General features: G+C 40.7%; 1 protein-coding gene across 8 annotated transcripts; it reads right to left on the bottom strand.

Annotated features, from left to right (window-relative positions):
* Positions 1–664: 664 nt before the first annotated feature.
* Positions 665–12509, bottom strand: LOC147050990 (muscleblind-like protein 2a). Of its 8 annotated transcripts, XM_085920189.1 has the most exons (12): positions 12259–12509; positions 10284–10377; positions 9252–9765; positions 8455–8619; positions 8172–8369; positions 7791–8036; positions 6485–6538; positions 6055–6211; positions 5631–5762; positions 5091–5126; positions 4182–4276; positions 665–3019 (listed from the first exon to the last, which is right to left on the bottom strand). In XM_085920189.1, exons 3-12 carry the CDS (start codon positions 9411–9413, stop codon positions 3005–3007), a joined length of 1260 nt encoding a protein of 419 aa, XP_085776315.1. In that variant the 5' UTR covers positions 9414–9765; positions 10284–10377; positions 12259–12509; the 3' UTR covers positions 665–3004. The 8 variants fall into 8 exon arrangements, with proteins under 8 accessions (XP_085776315.1, XP_085776311.1, XP_085776316.1 ...); XM_085920185.1 differs by lacking the exon at positions 4182–4276; XM_085920190.1 differs by lacking the exon at positions 4182–4276 and having other exon boundaries at positions 5631–5750.
* Between the last annotated feature and the right edge of the window lie 3585 nt (positions 12510–16094).

The following is a 16094-nucleotide window of genomic DNA, read 5'->3' as shown; positions in this document are numbered from 1 at the left end:
GGGAGCACGGAGCGGACCGCCAATAAGATTGTCCCGTTCTCCTTTCCGTTCATGTCCTAAAATACCCATTTTTTTAAATTCCATCATTCGGTTGCCCCAGTGACACCCGAGCTGCGAACGGCCAATCACGGACAGCTGAGAGACGTGTATCCAAGAGGAGAATGAGTCGGATGTTGTTGCCATGGTAACGCTGCATCGTCGTCAACCTGTTTAAATTTGAGAATGGTCGTCTGTATTTATTCCTATTCATCTGTGGGTGATGTGTTGACATTAAACAGGAATATTTATTATAAATGTACAATATTTGGTACACCTGTATGTATGACTCAATTGTGCATACAAACACTTCAGTATTATTTGCAATTTGAAACTCAATCAAATGCACATTTAATATAATTTACACTCTGTGTATTGATAACCCTGTCATTACACAGGGTGGACTAATAGTACGTTCAATTATGTGCTTGCAAAGTTGGGTTTATATTTAGGGATGAGGTTTCAAATTCCTTTCAAGGTCTGTGTTACATTTACAATTCTGGTTGTGGGTTTCTTGAAAAAGTACATTAGAAAAATATGTCAAATGTTGCCCCACTCTGTTACAATGCATTGTTCAAAAGCATTACAATGCAAGAATGTTATACAAAAAAAAAAACAGGAGACAACATTGCCTTTACTTGAACAGTGTTTATTGACAATTTTAGACTTTTCATAGACTTTAGAAATTACTATTCACATGAAATGGATAATCATACACAGTAAAATAAGCGCCACTATTATTTGAGAAAATGAGGACAAGTTTAAAGTTAGGCCCGCTGATGGAACAAATCAATATTAATGTAACCATTAATAGCAGTATGACATCATCATCATCATCATCATCATCATCATAAAGCATTTCTGAGGGCTGAGCGACGTTTTTAGTCTCCATCGGACATCATTTCCCAGAGTTGTAAAGCAAACACATCAGTCGATGAATAAGGCAACAATCACAATTAAAGAAAGGTATCTTTTCTGTTATCTTGACTGCTGTGAAAGCATTTCAGAGAAATGTTTCACACCAGAAATTCTCAATCAAAATGAAACTGACGTTTTGTTTTGATGCATTCACTAACAGTGGATTATTTACTGCAGTACGTTTAAAATGCACACCACCATACTGAAAAAGTGTTAAGCACTGGATAGTTCAAATGTAATATGTGACAGTACAATCACGGCGACGACAAACATGTTTAGTTTGTGACAAGTTGAAAGGTGAACGCTTATTTACGCTACCACCTAACAATGCACTTTGTTACATCAACAATTCTATGGTCGTTCACTCCCGACACTCCACCCTGAACACCAAACGACGACTTGTCAGAGGCAAATGCGATCTCGTCGTGTCTTTTTTTTTTTTTTTTTTTTTCTTTTCAATTATTCGAAGAATCTCAACAAATGTCAGCTTATAAGAAGTTACATTCACGGATGACCCCGGAGTAAGTTCTAGTGTGTTAAACATTAAATACATCTGCAATAAAAATGACGTCATCAAGAAGAAATAATATAACAGCTTAATAGATTGTCGGAATTAATCAAACATAAGTCATGCTAAAAAAAAAAATAACACCAAAACTTTAGGATGAGCATTCATCAATTAAATAATTGTATGTAATTGACTGGTCATTTATTTAATTGTTTTGAAGTGCTGTCTAAGGCGAGTTACGCGTACACCAGGTTTTTACCATTTACAGATGTCGAGAATTTTTTTTAAATACACACATCAATTTTCGATAATCTTAAATCAACTTTCAAAATGTGGCAGACCTCACACCTGTGGAGAAAAAGTAAAAATCAGCTGATTCACGTATGCCCATCCCTAGTAAACAATTAAAAAATATATGAAATTGAGGAATAAAAGTAATCGTGGACATATTTAACAGAATGTCCTCAATCTTGTACAAAAAAAAAAACCTACACTGGACGTCCTTCTTAAAATTCTTCTAATCATTTGCACATTCAGCTACTTAAGAAACATTGCTATGAGGGGGCAGAGGGTGACTACAGTCATCTTAAATATGAAATAAAATAAAGAGTAGATAATTCTTATGAATAACGAGGGTACATAAATATTCATTAAAGTCTTCACAAAGCATTTAAAATGTGTTCACGACCTTCTAGATCAGATTTTTTTTTTTTTTTAAATACAGGACAATGTCATTCGAAGCCCCTTAAATATGACGACTCTTTAGGCACTTGTAACATTCAAAACTGAACGGTTACAAATTAGTTCAGTCCTCGCAGGATCACGTTTCTATTGGAATATACACTGAATAAACTCTATGACGGTTAAGTAAAACACCCGTCATTCTGACCCATTTGTTTGTTTTTTTTGGAGGGGAAAAAAAAAAAAAAAAAAAAGGTTAACTCTGTGGCCTTAACTAGCACACTTGTTTGGGTCAAGAGCGGCTAACAGACTTTCAATGCAATGCAAAGGCACACCAGGTGGAGGAGCACTGCTCACTGTGAATAAAAGCCTGTACACCCAGAGCCTTCTTTATATTGATATAATTTAAAATAAGTGCTTTTCACTAGTTGCTAATAAAACAATTGAATCTGGCACAAGGTCAAACAATCATGACTGAAACAACGCATTCAAGAAAGTGAACAATCTCTAACATGGCTGTGACCCCTTTTACAGCGGGTGCTGCCATGACGCACATTTTGACGTGACTATTTACATTGTTAGAATTTCAGCTAACACGTCTATCTGTTAGTATCTTGCAGTACGACGCGGTTTGGATGCTTCTATGTTACTTCTTCCGTAATTACAATGCATGTACGGCATGTTCCATGAGTAGGGTCTTTGCGTATGACCTTAATGGGATACCGAACTGTGCGTGGCCATGAACTCCACTGGTGGTCCTTGATCAGCATGCGGCTTGCTGTAGGTGACGTGCGCTGTGAACACTGTATGTACAGACGGGCTGCTCGGGATCTGTGTGGCACCAAGTCCTGTTTCTGGCGGTTACTTGAGTATGATCTGTTTCAGATAAGAGGGTGGGTGGAAACAAGACAAAGGTGTCAAAAGTGTTCTTGCTGAGGGATTTGGAGCTTGTTACCATTTTAAGGGGAAATAAAGGGGACCATGACAGTAACGAATGTTTTAATAATCCAAATTCTACAGCAAAAGTTCAAGTTTAGATTATCTGCCACTACTGATTCTGATCAGATACCTTGGCTTTGAAAATGAACTGGATTATGTAAATTTAACAGTGCTTTGATGTGATTTCTGGATTTTGAAACATCAGAAGCAATGTCTCGATTAGATGAGTCAATGCTGCTGCATAGTTGCTGGGTGAGTGCTCAACTCCGCCCATTCACAAACACTAAATGCAACCAGTGGGGAACCAGTTTGCCTCTCAAAAATGACTCGCTTGTTCTGTTATTTGTAGATAAGTTGTTTGAACGAGTCCCATTTTATAATCTGTTGTGCTTCCAAGTTTTTTGTTTTTGATCTGCCCTGTCATTAGTGTAAGCAAAATGCTTCCGCATTTCATTAAGTGCATCTTTTTTTCTTAAGACCCAGACGAGCACAAAAGCTTGAGGCCATTTCTTTCTTCCTCAGGCGTACGCACGCACTCTGGGGAGTGGTGCTTTTTGGGAGGCGCCGCCCACAACAGAGAGCACTTTGCATGGCTGCAGATGAACAGACTGCTGCCTAAAGACAGTTGTGCTGCAGTCACTAAAATTAAAACTGAACTGTCATAATCGTCAGTGGCAGTGAATGAGTTAAATACTGAACCGATCCCGATTGGCTCGTGACAATTTTTCTCCCCCATATTTTCCTCATATTTGTTGCTTGGTGTCTTAACTGAACGAAGGGGGTTCAGATTTAGAGGTTCCCCTGCATGTCATCCAAACCTGAGAGAACATTTGTTAAATCCAGCAATCTAGATAATGTGAAAACGGCGAGAAAAGCAAAAAGGAGCGTGAAAATTGACACAGCAAGTGTTTGCAGATGTCACTACAAGTGTTGCCTGTCTTAGCAGAAATAGCTGATCGACGGGCAACATGAAGCTCAATGACAGCCGATGCAAGCGGGGACACAAAAGCGACTCCTCCGATTTTAAAAGAGCCCAAGGTTGTCTTGACAAAAAGCCTCAAAAAGAAAAGAAAAAAAAAAAAAAATCAACTGAGCAAACCTGATTGGCTGGTGCTGTTGCTGCGTAGGGGACACTTGTGGCGGGAGAAGTTGCTGCAGAGACACTAGCAGGCGTAGCACTGTACATCATGGGGACTGGCTCAGGAAGGGGGGAACCATGGAAGCAATGAAAAGGCAGGTGGAGCATTATGGTAACCATAGCGACGTGTGTCTCTCTCTCTCATTTTTGCCAGGCAAATACAAAATGACGTTAGCAGCAAGGCGTCACTGGGTTAGAGCTGCAGCTGGCGTGAGATTACACAGCAGAGCGAGGCAGCGGGAGGAATATAAAGAAGAGGGCTGATCACAGGGACAATTAAGACATTTACCCAGATAAGCAACACCACTAAATATTACCAAAGCTTTTTTTTTTGGGGGGGGGGGTGGGGGGGAATCTTTACTAAATAAATACCATTGTGAAATGTCATGCTTACACTCGTCAGCCGTTTTAGGCACACCAGATTTAATCAAATAAAAATTCTAATTAAAAACAGAATGCTCTAGAAAGTGAAAGATTTCAGGAATTCAATTCAAAAGGTGTAACAAGTTAATTTTGCTCAAATGTACTCCATTTTTTTATTTCATGAGATGCATTTGGAAATTAATTCAACAAAATCAAACAGTCGTTAAATCAATCCATATAAAATGTTCAAAGAGTGTATATTTCAAAAGAAAGCAGACATTTCAAAATGTTGTGAGTTTTGAAATTTTAACCCTACCACATGAAATATTGTTTTCTCATTTGTAAATTCCATTTGCTGAGGTAATATCTAAGGAAATATTAATGCCATATAAGACGTAGACGTAGAGTGCAAAGACAACACTGAAATAAAATGTCATGTGTATCTTGATTGCAACATGATTTTTTTTGAGCTAATTTCACTTGGCTCAAAATGGACAAGGTACTTACCGACGCTGTTCGCAGGAGTCATACAGAAAACAGACCCTGTGTGGGTAGAATTGAAAGAGATGAAATGTTGATAGATTGCCTGCTTGTTCTCTGAGTTAACCGGACTAGCTCAAGAGTTGCTTATGAAAAGAAAACGTTAGAAATGGCAGCACAGTTCAAATGAGCAGTTGTCATGTCAACAGCCATGTTGCTAGGTAGCAACCTTGTCTCGGTTGGTCCTGCTCGCTGAGTGTCAGTGCGTGTCAGATGACTACAATGTCACATTGGTTTGAAGAGCAGTCGTGGCTGATTATGTTCATTAGCGGTGAACAAAGCTGTTTTGCTACACCTCTGAAATAGTGCTCCAATTCAATGTGAGGTTACATAAGTGACTGAGGGCTTTTTTTTTTTTTTCAAGTTTACTGGAGTCTTCTACCAACGCACCTTCACCTATCCAAATCTTAACCTATCTTGGACTCCACCACGCCAGCAGATTTTGCCTTTTGCCAAGGTTGTGTTGTGTTTGGCCATTTCGAAAACTTGATATTCTGCAATACTTACAGTGCCCTGTTCTGCTCTCTGTTTCCACCCTGCCTGGCTGATTTGTGCTCTTCTGCTCTCCTGCTTCGGCTCCTGTTTCCTGCCTGCCTGGACCCTGCACCTGGATTCCTGCGACCCTTTCTGAACAGGAGCCTTTCAATGTCCACATGTGACAATAAATATCTCTGCTGCTGTTGTTGCTGCTGCTGCTGCTGCTCTCATACCTGCACGTGGGGCCTTTTCACAATTTCAACCCTGACAATTTGTCTTCGTAAAAGCGCTCTGTTTGAATTGGAACTCATTCGAAGTGCTACGCCAAATGGCGATGAAATGTAAACGGAAAACACAGCGTATTGTGTCATTTCTTTCGCTATTCTGTCAGTGTTAACGGCCCACTTGCACATTTCAATAGAGAAAAATCCTCGGCGAGTGAGTCAGTGCGTACCTGCGGGGTAGAATGCGGCCGTGGGCTGCTGCAGCTGCGTGCTGGCCAGAGCCTGCTGGTAGTGCAACAAACTGGGGCTGAGCAGTGAGCTGGCCCAGTTGCTCTTCTCCAGAGCTGCCCTCTTTGGTAGCGGTTGCAGGATGCTGTGGGGGAAGCCCTGAAAAGCAAAAAAAAAAACCCATGACCTATTTAAGCACGTATTCTAAAGTATTTTGTGGTCATTTAAAATAAAGACTACACAAATAAATGTAACTGTTAATTACAAGGCATGCACTCATGGTTTCAGGATACAAATCCGAATGGAAATAATGTATCACATTAACTCTACTGAGATTGACACAAATGAGATTACAGAAAGCTCACAGTGACGAAACGACATGATATCACAGTATCATTTACTGGCTACATGCAAAGCAAAAGGTGAAAATACCAGGTCTACAGTTGCCTCGAGGGGTCGCTTCATTGCTTTGGCAGTCGACTGAGTCTTTTAAGAGCGGACAGCGAGCACATGATGGCAGTGGGCCAATGGGGGGGTCAAGCGTATTAACATACAGCAAGCACAGGTGCATCATGGGGGACAGCGTTGTGCATAGATGAGAAGGGGGGAAAACAAAAATAAGCTGAATGTAGTATACCACATAAAACACAGTTTGCATGCACAGTAACCACTCAATGTCTAAAGATAAACACTTGTGTGTCATTTAGTGTTCAGTAGATTTATGATTCTACACATCCATCATTCGAGATACCCTTGCAGTCTTTGTTAAAGGCTAATGATAGCTGTTAAAAGATTATGGCTACAGGGAGTAAACACAACCAGCATTTGTTTATGGGAGCGATGCATTAGGGATGGGCGTAAGACCAGATTAGTCCATTAATTGATTGATTGTTAAATGTGTCTATTAATTTTGTCTTCCAGCGATTGAGGCAAAATGGGGGTGCATGACTTGGCCGAAACCAGCAGTTCATTTGGTCTCAACTAGCCTGTGGCCTAAAGAAAAACAGGGTTACTAACACTGGCACAGAAACAGGAGTTCAGAACATTCAGTGAGCGGGGGAGAAAGATTGTTCCATCTCTCGATTGCAGCCCATCAGAATGAGAAAAAACAAAAAACAAAAAAAAAAAACAATAGTGAGTTTACCCAGGCTAGTGGAGTTAGCAGGGCCGGCTAGTAGAGTTAGCATGTCAGTATCTGCATCAGTTAGGTTATTGATGTTTGAAAAAAAACATTTCGGTGAATTGTTACTTTCCTCTATGGTGAATTTAGTTACACGCCCTTCCTTGCAATGCAAACACCATGACATTGAAAATACAAAAACAAACTGCAATAAAATATTACGACATAACAGACGCTAGGTTTGTTATCAGAAAAAGATAAGTTGGAGTGAAACAGCAGCTACCTCCTATTTGTTTGGTACAAAGTAAGAGAGAAAGCTAAAATTACCCCGACTGTAAATATTAAGAGCCATGCAGTAAAGTATAACATAAGTGAAAGGGAGAAACAAATACGATGGTTTAACATTTTTAACAACACAGATGGTCTATGGAGAACATATAGAGCACACATAAAGAGCACATTTTGGTTAAACTCCAGGACTTGCATTCTGAATTGAATTCAGTACACAGCTAAATACAATTAAGACTTAAAGAATTTGAACTAGACTATGTCACTGTTAGCTGTCATGAATTAAAATGATCTCATTCTTAAGCTCGGCAAAGACATTGATTTTCTTACCACGGCTGCAGCTGTGGCCTGGGCCGCCATGGCTGTCTGATGTTGACCGGACTTAATTTTGGCCTGCAAGTGCGCAGGCGGGTGAAAATACTTGCACTTGTCGCGGCTGCAGCGGCTCTTGATGTAGTCCATGCAAACGGTGACGGTATTGTCGACGCTATCGATCATGGGGTTGTCGCTGGGGTGAGCAAAGCGGCAGTCCGTTTCTCCCCGAGTGCAGGTCCCTCGCTGAAACTCGCGACACACCTACAATCAGAGTCACAAACTTATTATTTTCTATAAGACCTGTAAGAAAGTCTTTGTGACCACATTTGGTGACCTGGTAACATTATTTCTAATTGTTACTTATCAATGGGTTAGATTGGACTGGCTCAACTGTACCTCCAGTTTGTCGGTGCGCTGGAGCTTCTGGGAGGGCGAAGAAGAGGAGGAAGAAGGCGAGCTCTGGACCGTGACAGGCGGGCTCCCTGAAACGAGAACCTGACTGTTGGGGAGGATGTCTGTGGGAAGAAGGCCCATCCCGTGGCTTAGGGGCGTCAAGTAGGAACCGTAGCCGAGACCAGAGTTAGTGCCAAGACCCTGTGTCGCAGGAAATGAAGGCTGTGAGATAGATAATAAGGACGGAGAGAGGTGGGATTGCATTCGCTCAATGTGGTGGACTCACCACAGACGGCAGACTGGCTGTAGGGATCATGATCTGCATCTGCTGGGCGAGCACAGCAGCTGCTGTTTTCTGCTGAATGAGATTGTTGCGCCCGTTTATTTCCAGCTGAGTCTTTAAGTGGGAAGGTGGATGGAGGTACTTGCAGTTCTCTCTAGAGCATCGACCCTGCATTGGGTGAAGAGCGGCAAAACAAAGTACATTAAGCTCCTTTTATTCAATTTTCCTATACGAACACAAGCTTCCAGGCGAGGATCCATCCTCGGAATGGACCATCAGGGATCGTCGCCACACTCCTCCACAGCGGCAGCGGAGTCACCAGCGTTTTCATCGCAATGACGTGGCGGCTAGTTCTCGCGGGCTAACTGCGTAAGCTAGTCCTTCACACCGTGTGAGGAAAGTGCATTTGTACAACTGATGCCTCGTCTTATTTTTCCCTTAGCAACTAGTTGGAATACCGTCAGTTAAATGCCTTACCCTGAAAAGATGACGAGCATGCTCTGCATTGGGTTAAACAATTGCATCACCTCTGATAGAAAAAATAAAGAACTAGTGTTTCTTGTGTTGAAGTTGAGGCCTCTCAAACAAATATACTTACTTTGATTAGCAATGCTGTACTCTGCAGTTAGCTAAATAAAGGCCGTGTTGTGTTATCGGCTAAGATCTTAAGAGACATGAGTGCAGGATGTTTTCTTGAAATGTAAGTCATGAGACGTTTGTTACACGATCACATGCCACCGTACCGCAACTTTCTAGAACCAGCAGAAGCGGCGAAAACTGAACAATGTGATCTTTCTTACTTTTAGTGAGTCGAAGCAAGCGATGACCCTCCCATTTTCCACTTGGCAGCTCTTTGGCGGGTGAGCAAATTTGCACTCCTCGTCACTGCGTGAACAGTTTCCTCGCTGAAACTGTCGACACACTTCCAGGGTCAGCCATTTTGTATCTCTCCCCGACGCCATGTCCAAAGGTTTTTGATCATAAACTGTTTTTATTATAAGACAATCACGGTGCAGAAAGCGGAAGGCCGATCACACTCCTCTCCTAAAACATGAGTCCTCCATGAGCTGGAGCTAGAATGATCCGAAGGAGGGTCGGTGAGCTCGGAGATCACCCATCCATCGTACACCACCGCTCACTGGCTTTGCTTTGGAAACTAAGCGAGACCAGGTGCTTCTTTATACCCTTATCCTTCTTTGATGATGTGCAAAGAAGCGGCCCTTGGATGTTGTTTCTGGCCCCAAAGAAAAAAAACGGACTTTCCTCCTAACTTCAAGCTGTGGATATCTTCTTAAAGGCACCTATATTGGTGAGCTGAAAGAGATAAAAACACAAATATTACTTGCATGTTGGTCCCAGTTTGGCAAAGCCACACTGAAAAAATATACTTGTGAAGTAAAAAAGGCAACCAAAAGACCAAGTGTCTGAATACTTTTGAAACCTTGCAATACTGAGGTAACCTGCAAATGGCTCAAATACTATACGCATATTCAAAATGCAATGTCTCTTTGGTGATCCCTATTGCAGTGGTTTCGTGTCCTGACTGAATGAATGAACTAAGCGAGTATTGTCTAATCAGACAAGTTTCTTTGTAATAAAGTTATGAATATGATTTCACGCTTGTTGCAGCAGCAGCAACTGTCGTCACAGAAATACTTTTTGAAAAAAGTCCACGGAGAGAACATGACCCAGATAAAGAAGTGGGTCATGATCCATGATCAAAAATTGCTCAATGTGTTACCAAAGAGAAAGACACTCACAAAATTAAATCAGTCACTTTACAACTTCTCACACACCAAAAAAAATCTTGTTTCCTTTAGAGCAACACTCACCACCTGTTGGGCAGATGGATGATTCACAGAGAAACTTAGCAGTAGCAGACATGTGTGATATAAAGCGCGCTGTGATCATGACGCCTCTGATCCACTGAAAAAACAAGGCAAATGGAGAAATAGTTAGCTTTATATAATTGCCAATATTTTACATGTCTTCTGTTGTATTCTTATTTTACGACCCAGAGTCATTCCGGAACTGAATGTAAAGTATTTGTGCCATTGGCTGGAAAGCAAGTGAGCTGCATTCACTCTCACAACGGCGCAACCACCCATTTCACTTGTCTTTGAGTACAGACTTTTCTGACTTTAAAGTTAGAGGTTTCTGACTTTAATGTCACAATTCTGACTTTAAAGTGTGAATTCTCTCTCTTAATTCCCCCCCCCCCCCCCCCTTTTCTTTACTGGCCCTAATCCTCTGCTGTAAAGGACCAATTTAACACTCCGGAATGTTTAACTATTTGCGTGGTGTGACGGCCCAGTTTTGACTATGTGCGATTTAGCTGTCTGTGAATGTGTGTTGCTCATGAGTTTCGCTACGTGTCACTAAAAATGCGCTTGGAAATAGTAAAAAAAAAAAAAAAAAACTTTAAAAAATCTGATACAGGAGCTGCATCAAAATTGGGCATCTGTACACTGTAAATCCAGCCTTAGAGGAAATGAAGTCATATGGAAAATGCGTCACAGTTATTATGACACCCAACACCTTGCTTAGCTAAGGTCGATCTCCATTCATAAGGAACCTAAAGTAGATAATACTTTACACACACATTCAGGATTAGTCAACACCGAACAGGATACACACTGCTGTACTACTGTACACTTAGCTGTGTGACAGACAGGAAATTGAGGTTTTGGGGGGGGATTGAATGAGCTAGCATATGCAGGCTGAGAAGTTACGCTCGACAAACGTGCAGGTTTTCGTTCGCATTGGTTGACCGGGAGCTAACAGTCGCAAGCCATCGTGAAATCTCATCGCACACGAGAACATTCCTTTAGGGGCACAAGTCAGGAAACGAGCCAGGCCAACCAACTTTACCTACCCGATTGCCCTGGCTTATATGCAGCACACCCGTCCACAACTTCAGAGGCACTGACTGAGGCAGATTTCAAATGATTATCAACATATGTGAAAGATAAAACAACTCGGTGGGCAAAACATTTCCTCCACGACAACAGGAAAACTGGAGCGACTGAGTCCAACATTCCCAGCCTCCCCCTCTTCCTGCCGGGAAGACCCTCCCAGTCTGGAATGGACCAATTGGAAACAAGAAAGGGATACAGTGTGAAAGCTGTCTGCAAAACACTGCTGCTATTGGAATCCAAACTTTCCTTTTCAACTGGTGATGGGAATGTCATGCCACTGGAAATCATCAAAATTCAATGCATTAATGTTCTTTTTTTAGCCATGGCTAAAAAGTACATTTAATACATGTAATTGTTAGCAGAACACAGCAAGAGTTTGCTTTCTCATAGAATACAATAAGAGTTTGTTTCTACTAAGTATGACCACATGAGGCGTTTCCTTTGATGAAATGCTGAACAGAAATGATTTGCTAAGCCTGGCCGGTTAATGTACACCTCTCAACCTGGACACTGGTTAAGCAATGTGGAAAACAACCCCCTGCTTTGGAACGGATCGCATCAAGTTCAAAATACACGTTCACGGTGCACTGATTGAATTCTTTCCATTTCACGATTAACTGTTGACATTCGACGACATGTCACTCGGACGACGCAACGTCACTATTACAACGTCAAAGGGATACTTTCATGGAGTCACTGGCCTATTTGATATACTTAAGTACTATAACGTTGAGTGTGGGTGTTATTTTTCCAGATAACAATATAATTGTCATTCTGACGTATTTAGCATTAGCACCGCTGGGGCTGGGCCCCCCGAGTATGTAATGACGACGTATTAGCATTTAGCATGATGCTAACTCGGGTTGCCCAGGGGCGAGAAGTTGCTTACCTCATCGCCGCGGATGAACCGCTGCCCGCGAGGTTGGTCGGAGCAGGATAAGGGGAGGGGGGCATGCGGCAACGCACCACAGCTCGGACGCGGCGAGTCAAAACCAAACCGTGTGGCCAAAACGAGCGCTCGACAACCGCTTGATGTCGAACGAAACGGTAGATGAAGTATTTCGCCAACTACGGGGAGCTCATTTTCCAACAGCCATTACTTTGTGACATTACACAGCTTTGAGCAACAAGCTTTTGACAGCTTACTGTACAGTCGTCGACGTGATGTCACGAAGGGGTGTATGGAAGACTCGCGTAACTTATAAAAACGTGATATTTTAACTTTAGATCGTTTAACATAAACCAAAGCGGACAAACCTAAATTTGAATTGAAAATATATACCGTATTAAGCGTATTTCATGAAATAGGTGGATAAGTTCTCCAGTGCTTACGTATTGACACCCCTCTAAAACTGCAGAGTGGTTCGATCCACACGAAAGCCAGGAGGCTAGAAGGGCAAAGGGGTTTCTTGTTACCAAGGGAACAGTAATAAATCCGTGTGAGATTTGTTTTATTTTGTATTATTATTAGCATTTAAACCATCGTGACTCTTTTATTTTAATATTTATTTCTGTTACTGACTTTTGCCACATGGGCACTACCTAACATGCGTTAAGTACTCAATAACAACATTAAAATCTCTGTTTTGCACAGTAAAATCTGCACACCATGATCATATTTATGCATTGCAGATATGATGAGCGGATAATGTGTGAGGACAATGCACGCGGTGTCTTAGTTTAACGAACCTTGTCAAGGTCAAACCAGACAGATGCTAACACCACGGGCGAGGAAGGATTTTGCTGATATGTTTAACAACAGGGTACTCTTTATGAATACAAATTCAAATGTGACATGAAGGTGTCCCCCCCTCCCCTCAATCTCTATGCAACACTAGATGAAGTAGAATGTGTGACATTACCATTCTGTGTTGCTTGCTGTTTATCTTTTTTTTTTTTTTTTTTTTTTTGGAGGGAGGGGGGCCGCATGTCTGCAGTCTCAAATTTGTATTAATGGTAAGATAAAGAAAACGAAATATCGTAAATATTGTCAATTACAACTGACTAATTCATAAGTAATTACAAGTCATATATAATGAACTAATAACTAAGAAATGAAATACACAAATATTCTAAATAATATAAAACATTAAAAGGCCATTACAAATACATGAATAATGAATGCAAAATTAAAACTAAACTATACAAACACCTAATACCATAATAATATTAAATTCTTCACTAATGTGTGTGCGTGCGTGTGTGTGTGTGTGTGTTTTATACATACATCTGTCAGCAAAGAGGAAATGAAGCATGCATTCAGTGTCACATGCCGAGGTCAGCACATTGTTCCCTGTGAGGAAAAAAGTCCCAGAGTGAATGAATGTGTCATATGACCAAAGGAGAAACAAAAACAATGCATTATATTGCTGCTCCTGTTGTTTTATCGCCCACATATCAAATTATTTTTACACTTTACTCTTGGAATATGACTCTTGCATGTCTTTAAAATTTCTTAAAGTATAGAATGCAATTAATTACTTTTGCACAATTTAAAACACTACCCAGGTTTTCTTTAATATCTCAGATGCTTTCAGCAATATGCTCCAAGGATCAAATATGACATCAAACTTCACACACCCTATTCTTATCATGTCAAAAAACAGTTTGTTTTAAGCTGTTGCGCAATGTGTACTAACAAACAGAAACAGAGCAAATGGACCTCAGGCAGATGGGGTGATTCAAAAATAACACAGAATTAGCAAAATTTTCTGTTCAACAGGTTAAATGTTTGCTAACGTTGGTTTGTTCACGGCGCTAATGCTACCTTAATGGCTGCTAACGATGAGAGTTTGTTGATGCTTCTGTGACTAACACAACCACACGCATTTATAATTGGCTGCAACGACTGTATGAATGACTATGTTTGATAATCGGGCATGTTGCTCATTAGCATATCCTTGAAGTCATGTCTTGGATGAAGAAACATTACAAGCAGCTAGCTTACAGTTTTCAAAATGGACATATAAAATATTTACATGGTTGTTTTAATTTCACACTTAATGAGTAGGCAGGCACTCCAGAGATCCAACTATTAGTGTACAGGCCATTAATGCCCCTCTAAAATATCCCTTTAAAGATTCAGGATTCATGCTTACTTGCTTTACTTGACATGCTTATGCGGCTTGATGCGTGTAACTGTCATCCATTTTCCTGAAAAGACACTTTTTGACAGCCGTGTCAAGGACAAGCCTCTTGTGACACCTCTTCCGGTGTCAAATTTCTGACAAGTCTCACTGTATGGCAGGATTATAAAGCAAAAACGTCCTTCCATTCTTTTTCTGGAATGCTTGTCCTCATTAAGATCCTGAGTGAGCTGACGACTTGGTTAGAACTAAGCTTACCAGTCACTTGAAGGACACATAAAGACATACAAACATTCAAACTGACATCACACCTATTAAGAGTTTAGATTGAGGACCCCCTGAAAACCTGGGGTAAATATCAGATAGAAAGGCCATAGCCAGTAAATAAAATGTGTAATTTCAATAGATGTTTTGAATTTCACCGATCTGGCTTCAAGCTGTTGTCTTTTTTTAAGCCGTGATGGGGAGGAAGGTTGCAATTTCCCAGAATGACCACTAAGTATCAGTGTAGTCTTACTTTTGTATTATTCTTGGATTCTTGCAGCAAAGTTACTTATACAAGAATCAATTCAAATTAACGATTTATTGTGGAAGAGTATCATTGCAACCCTTTTGTTAATTTTGTTTCTTGATGCATGTTTAGTGCCTGTAAAAGATTTGTCATTTCATTCCGCATATATTTAATTTGGCTTTGTTTTCTTGCCATGATCCAGGCCATTTAAATTTGTGAAAGAGACTGCAGATTCATTCACCCTTATGATTATTTCATAAATCATTGTTGTGATATGAACAGATCAATGTTCCTTGGAGAATGAGCACCATATGGAATCAGGCTCAGGCTTTTTCTGCTGACTAGAAAAGCTCAGAAATTAAAAATAATGTCTCGGAGAAAAGCAGTCCATGAGGGTATTTTTCTTTCTTTCTCCAAGTCATTAAACGCTTCCTACGGTCAAAACATTGGGGATAATACAATCATACCATCTGTGCCACAGCCGGCTGAAAAACTCCAACCGCCTGTGCAGTGCAACCTGAAGGGACGTTTTCACTTGTAATAGCATGAAAAATATGTTCAAATAGAGCCCACATAAAATGTTCCACCTCAGTAATCTCTTGATGGGAAAGCAAGACAAAAGCTGATCATCCAGCATACCACATCATGTGCTTAATGTTGGCTATGCGTGGCCGCTAGTGGCCGACTGGTGACAATGTAAGAAGATGCTAGCGTGTATCTTATTCAAGCAGTACATCCGCATTGTCATTCAATGCATTTATTTCTACTGATAAGTTTTTATTTTTCCAGGTCTGACAAGAAAAATGGCAGATTAAATGTCACACGCCCCAAAAAGGCAATTCATTTCATCACGAGACATTTGAACATGTACAGAAATTGTTACACAAGAAAACGTACCCTCTTTATTTCCCTCCCAACCCGATGTCACTGTTGGTGAGACATTTTCCATGAGGCAGCCAAGCCGTTCTTGAGCAACGTTTGAAATAAATTCAAAAGGCCATCCACGCATAGTGTACAACTGTACATACATACATTCATACGTACATACTCCAACCTTAATGTAACCCATAACTTGTACATCACAATTGACATGAAATAAAAAAATTTCTAGGTGGTAAATAAAAAAAC

Source organism: Syngnathus leptorhynchus, chromosome 9, assembly GCF_054491065.1.
Source record: "Syngnathus leptorhynchus isolate UIUO chromosome 9, UIUO_Slep, whole genome shotgun sequence".
Taxonomy (NCBI): Eukaryota; Metazoa; Chordata; class Actinopteri; order Syngnathiformes; family Syngnathidae; genus Syngnathus; species Syngnathus leptorhynchus.
This window is presented reverse-complemented; position numbering and strand designations above follow the sequence as displayed.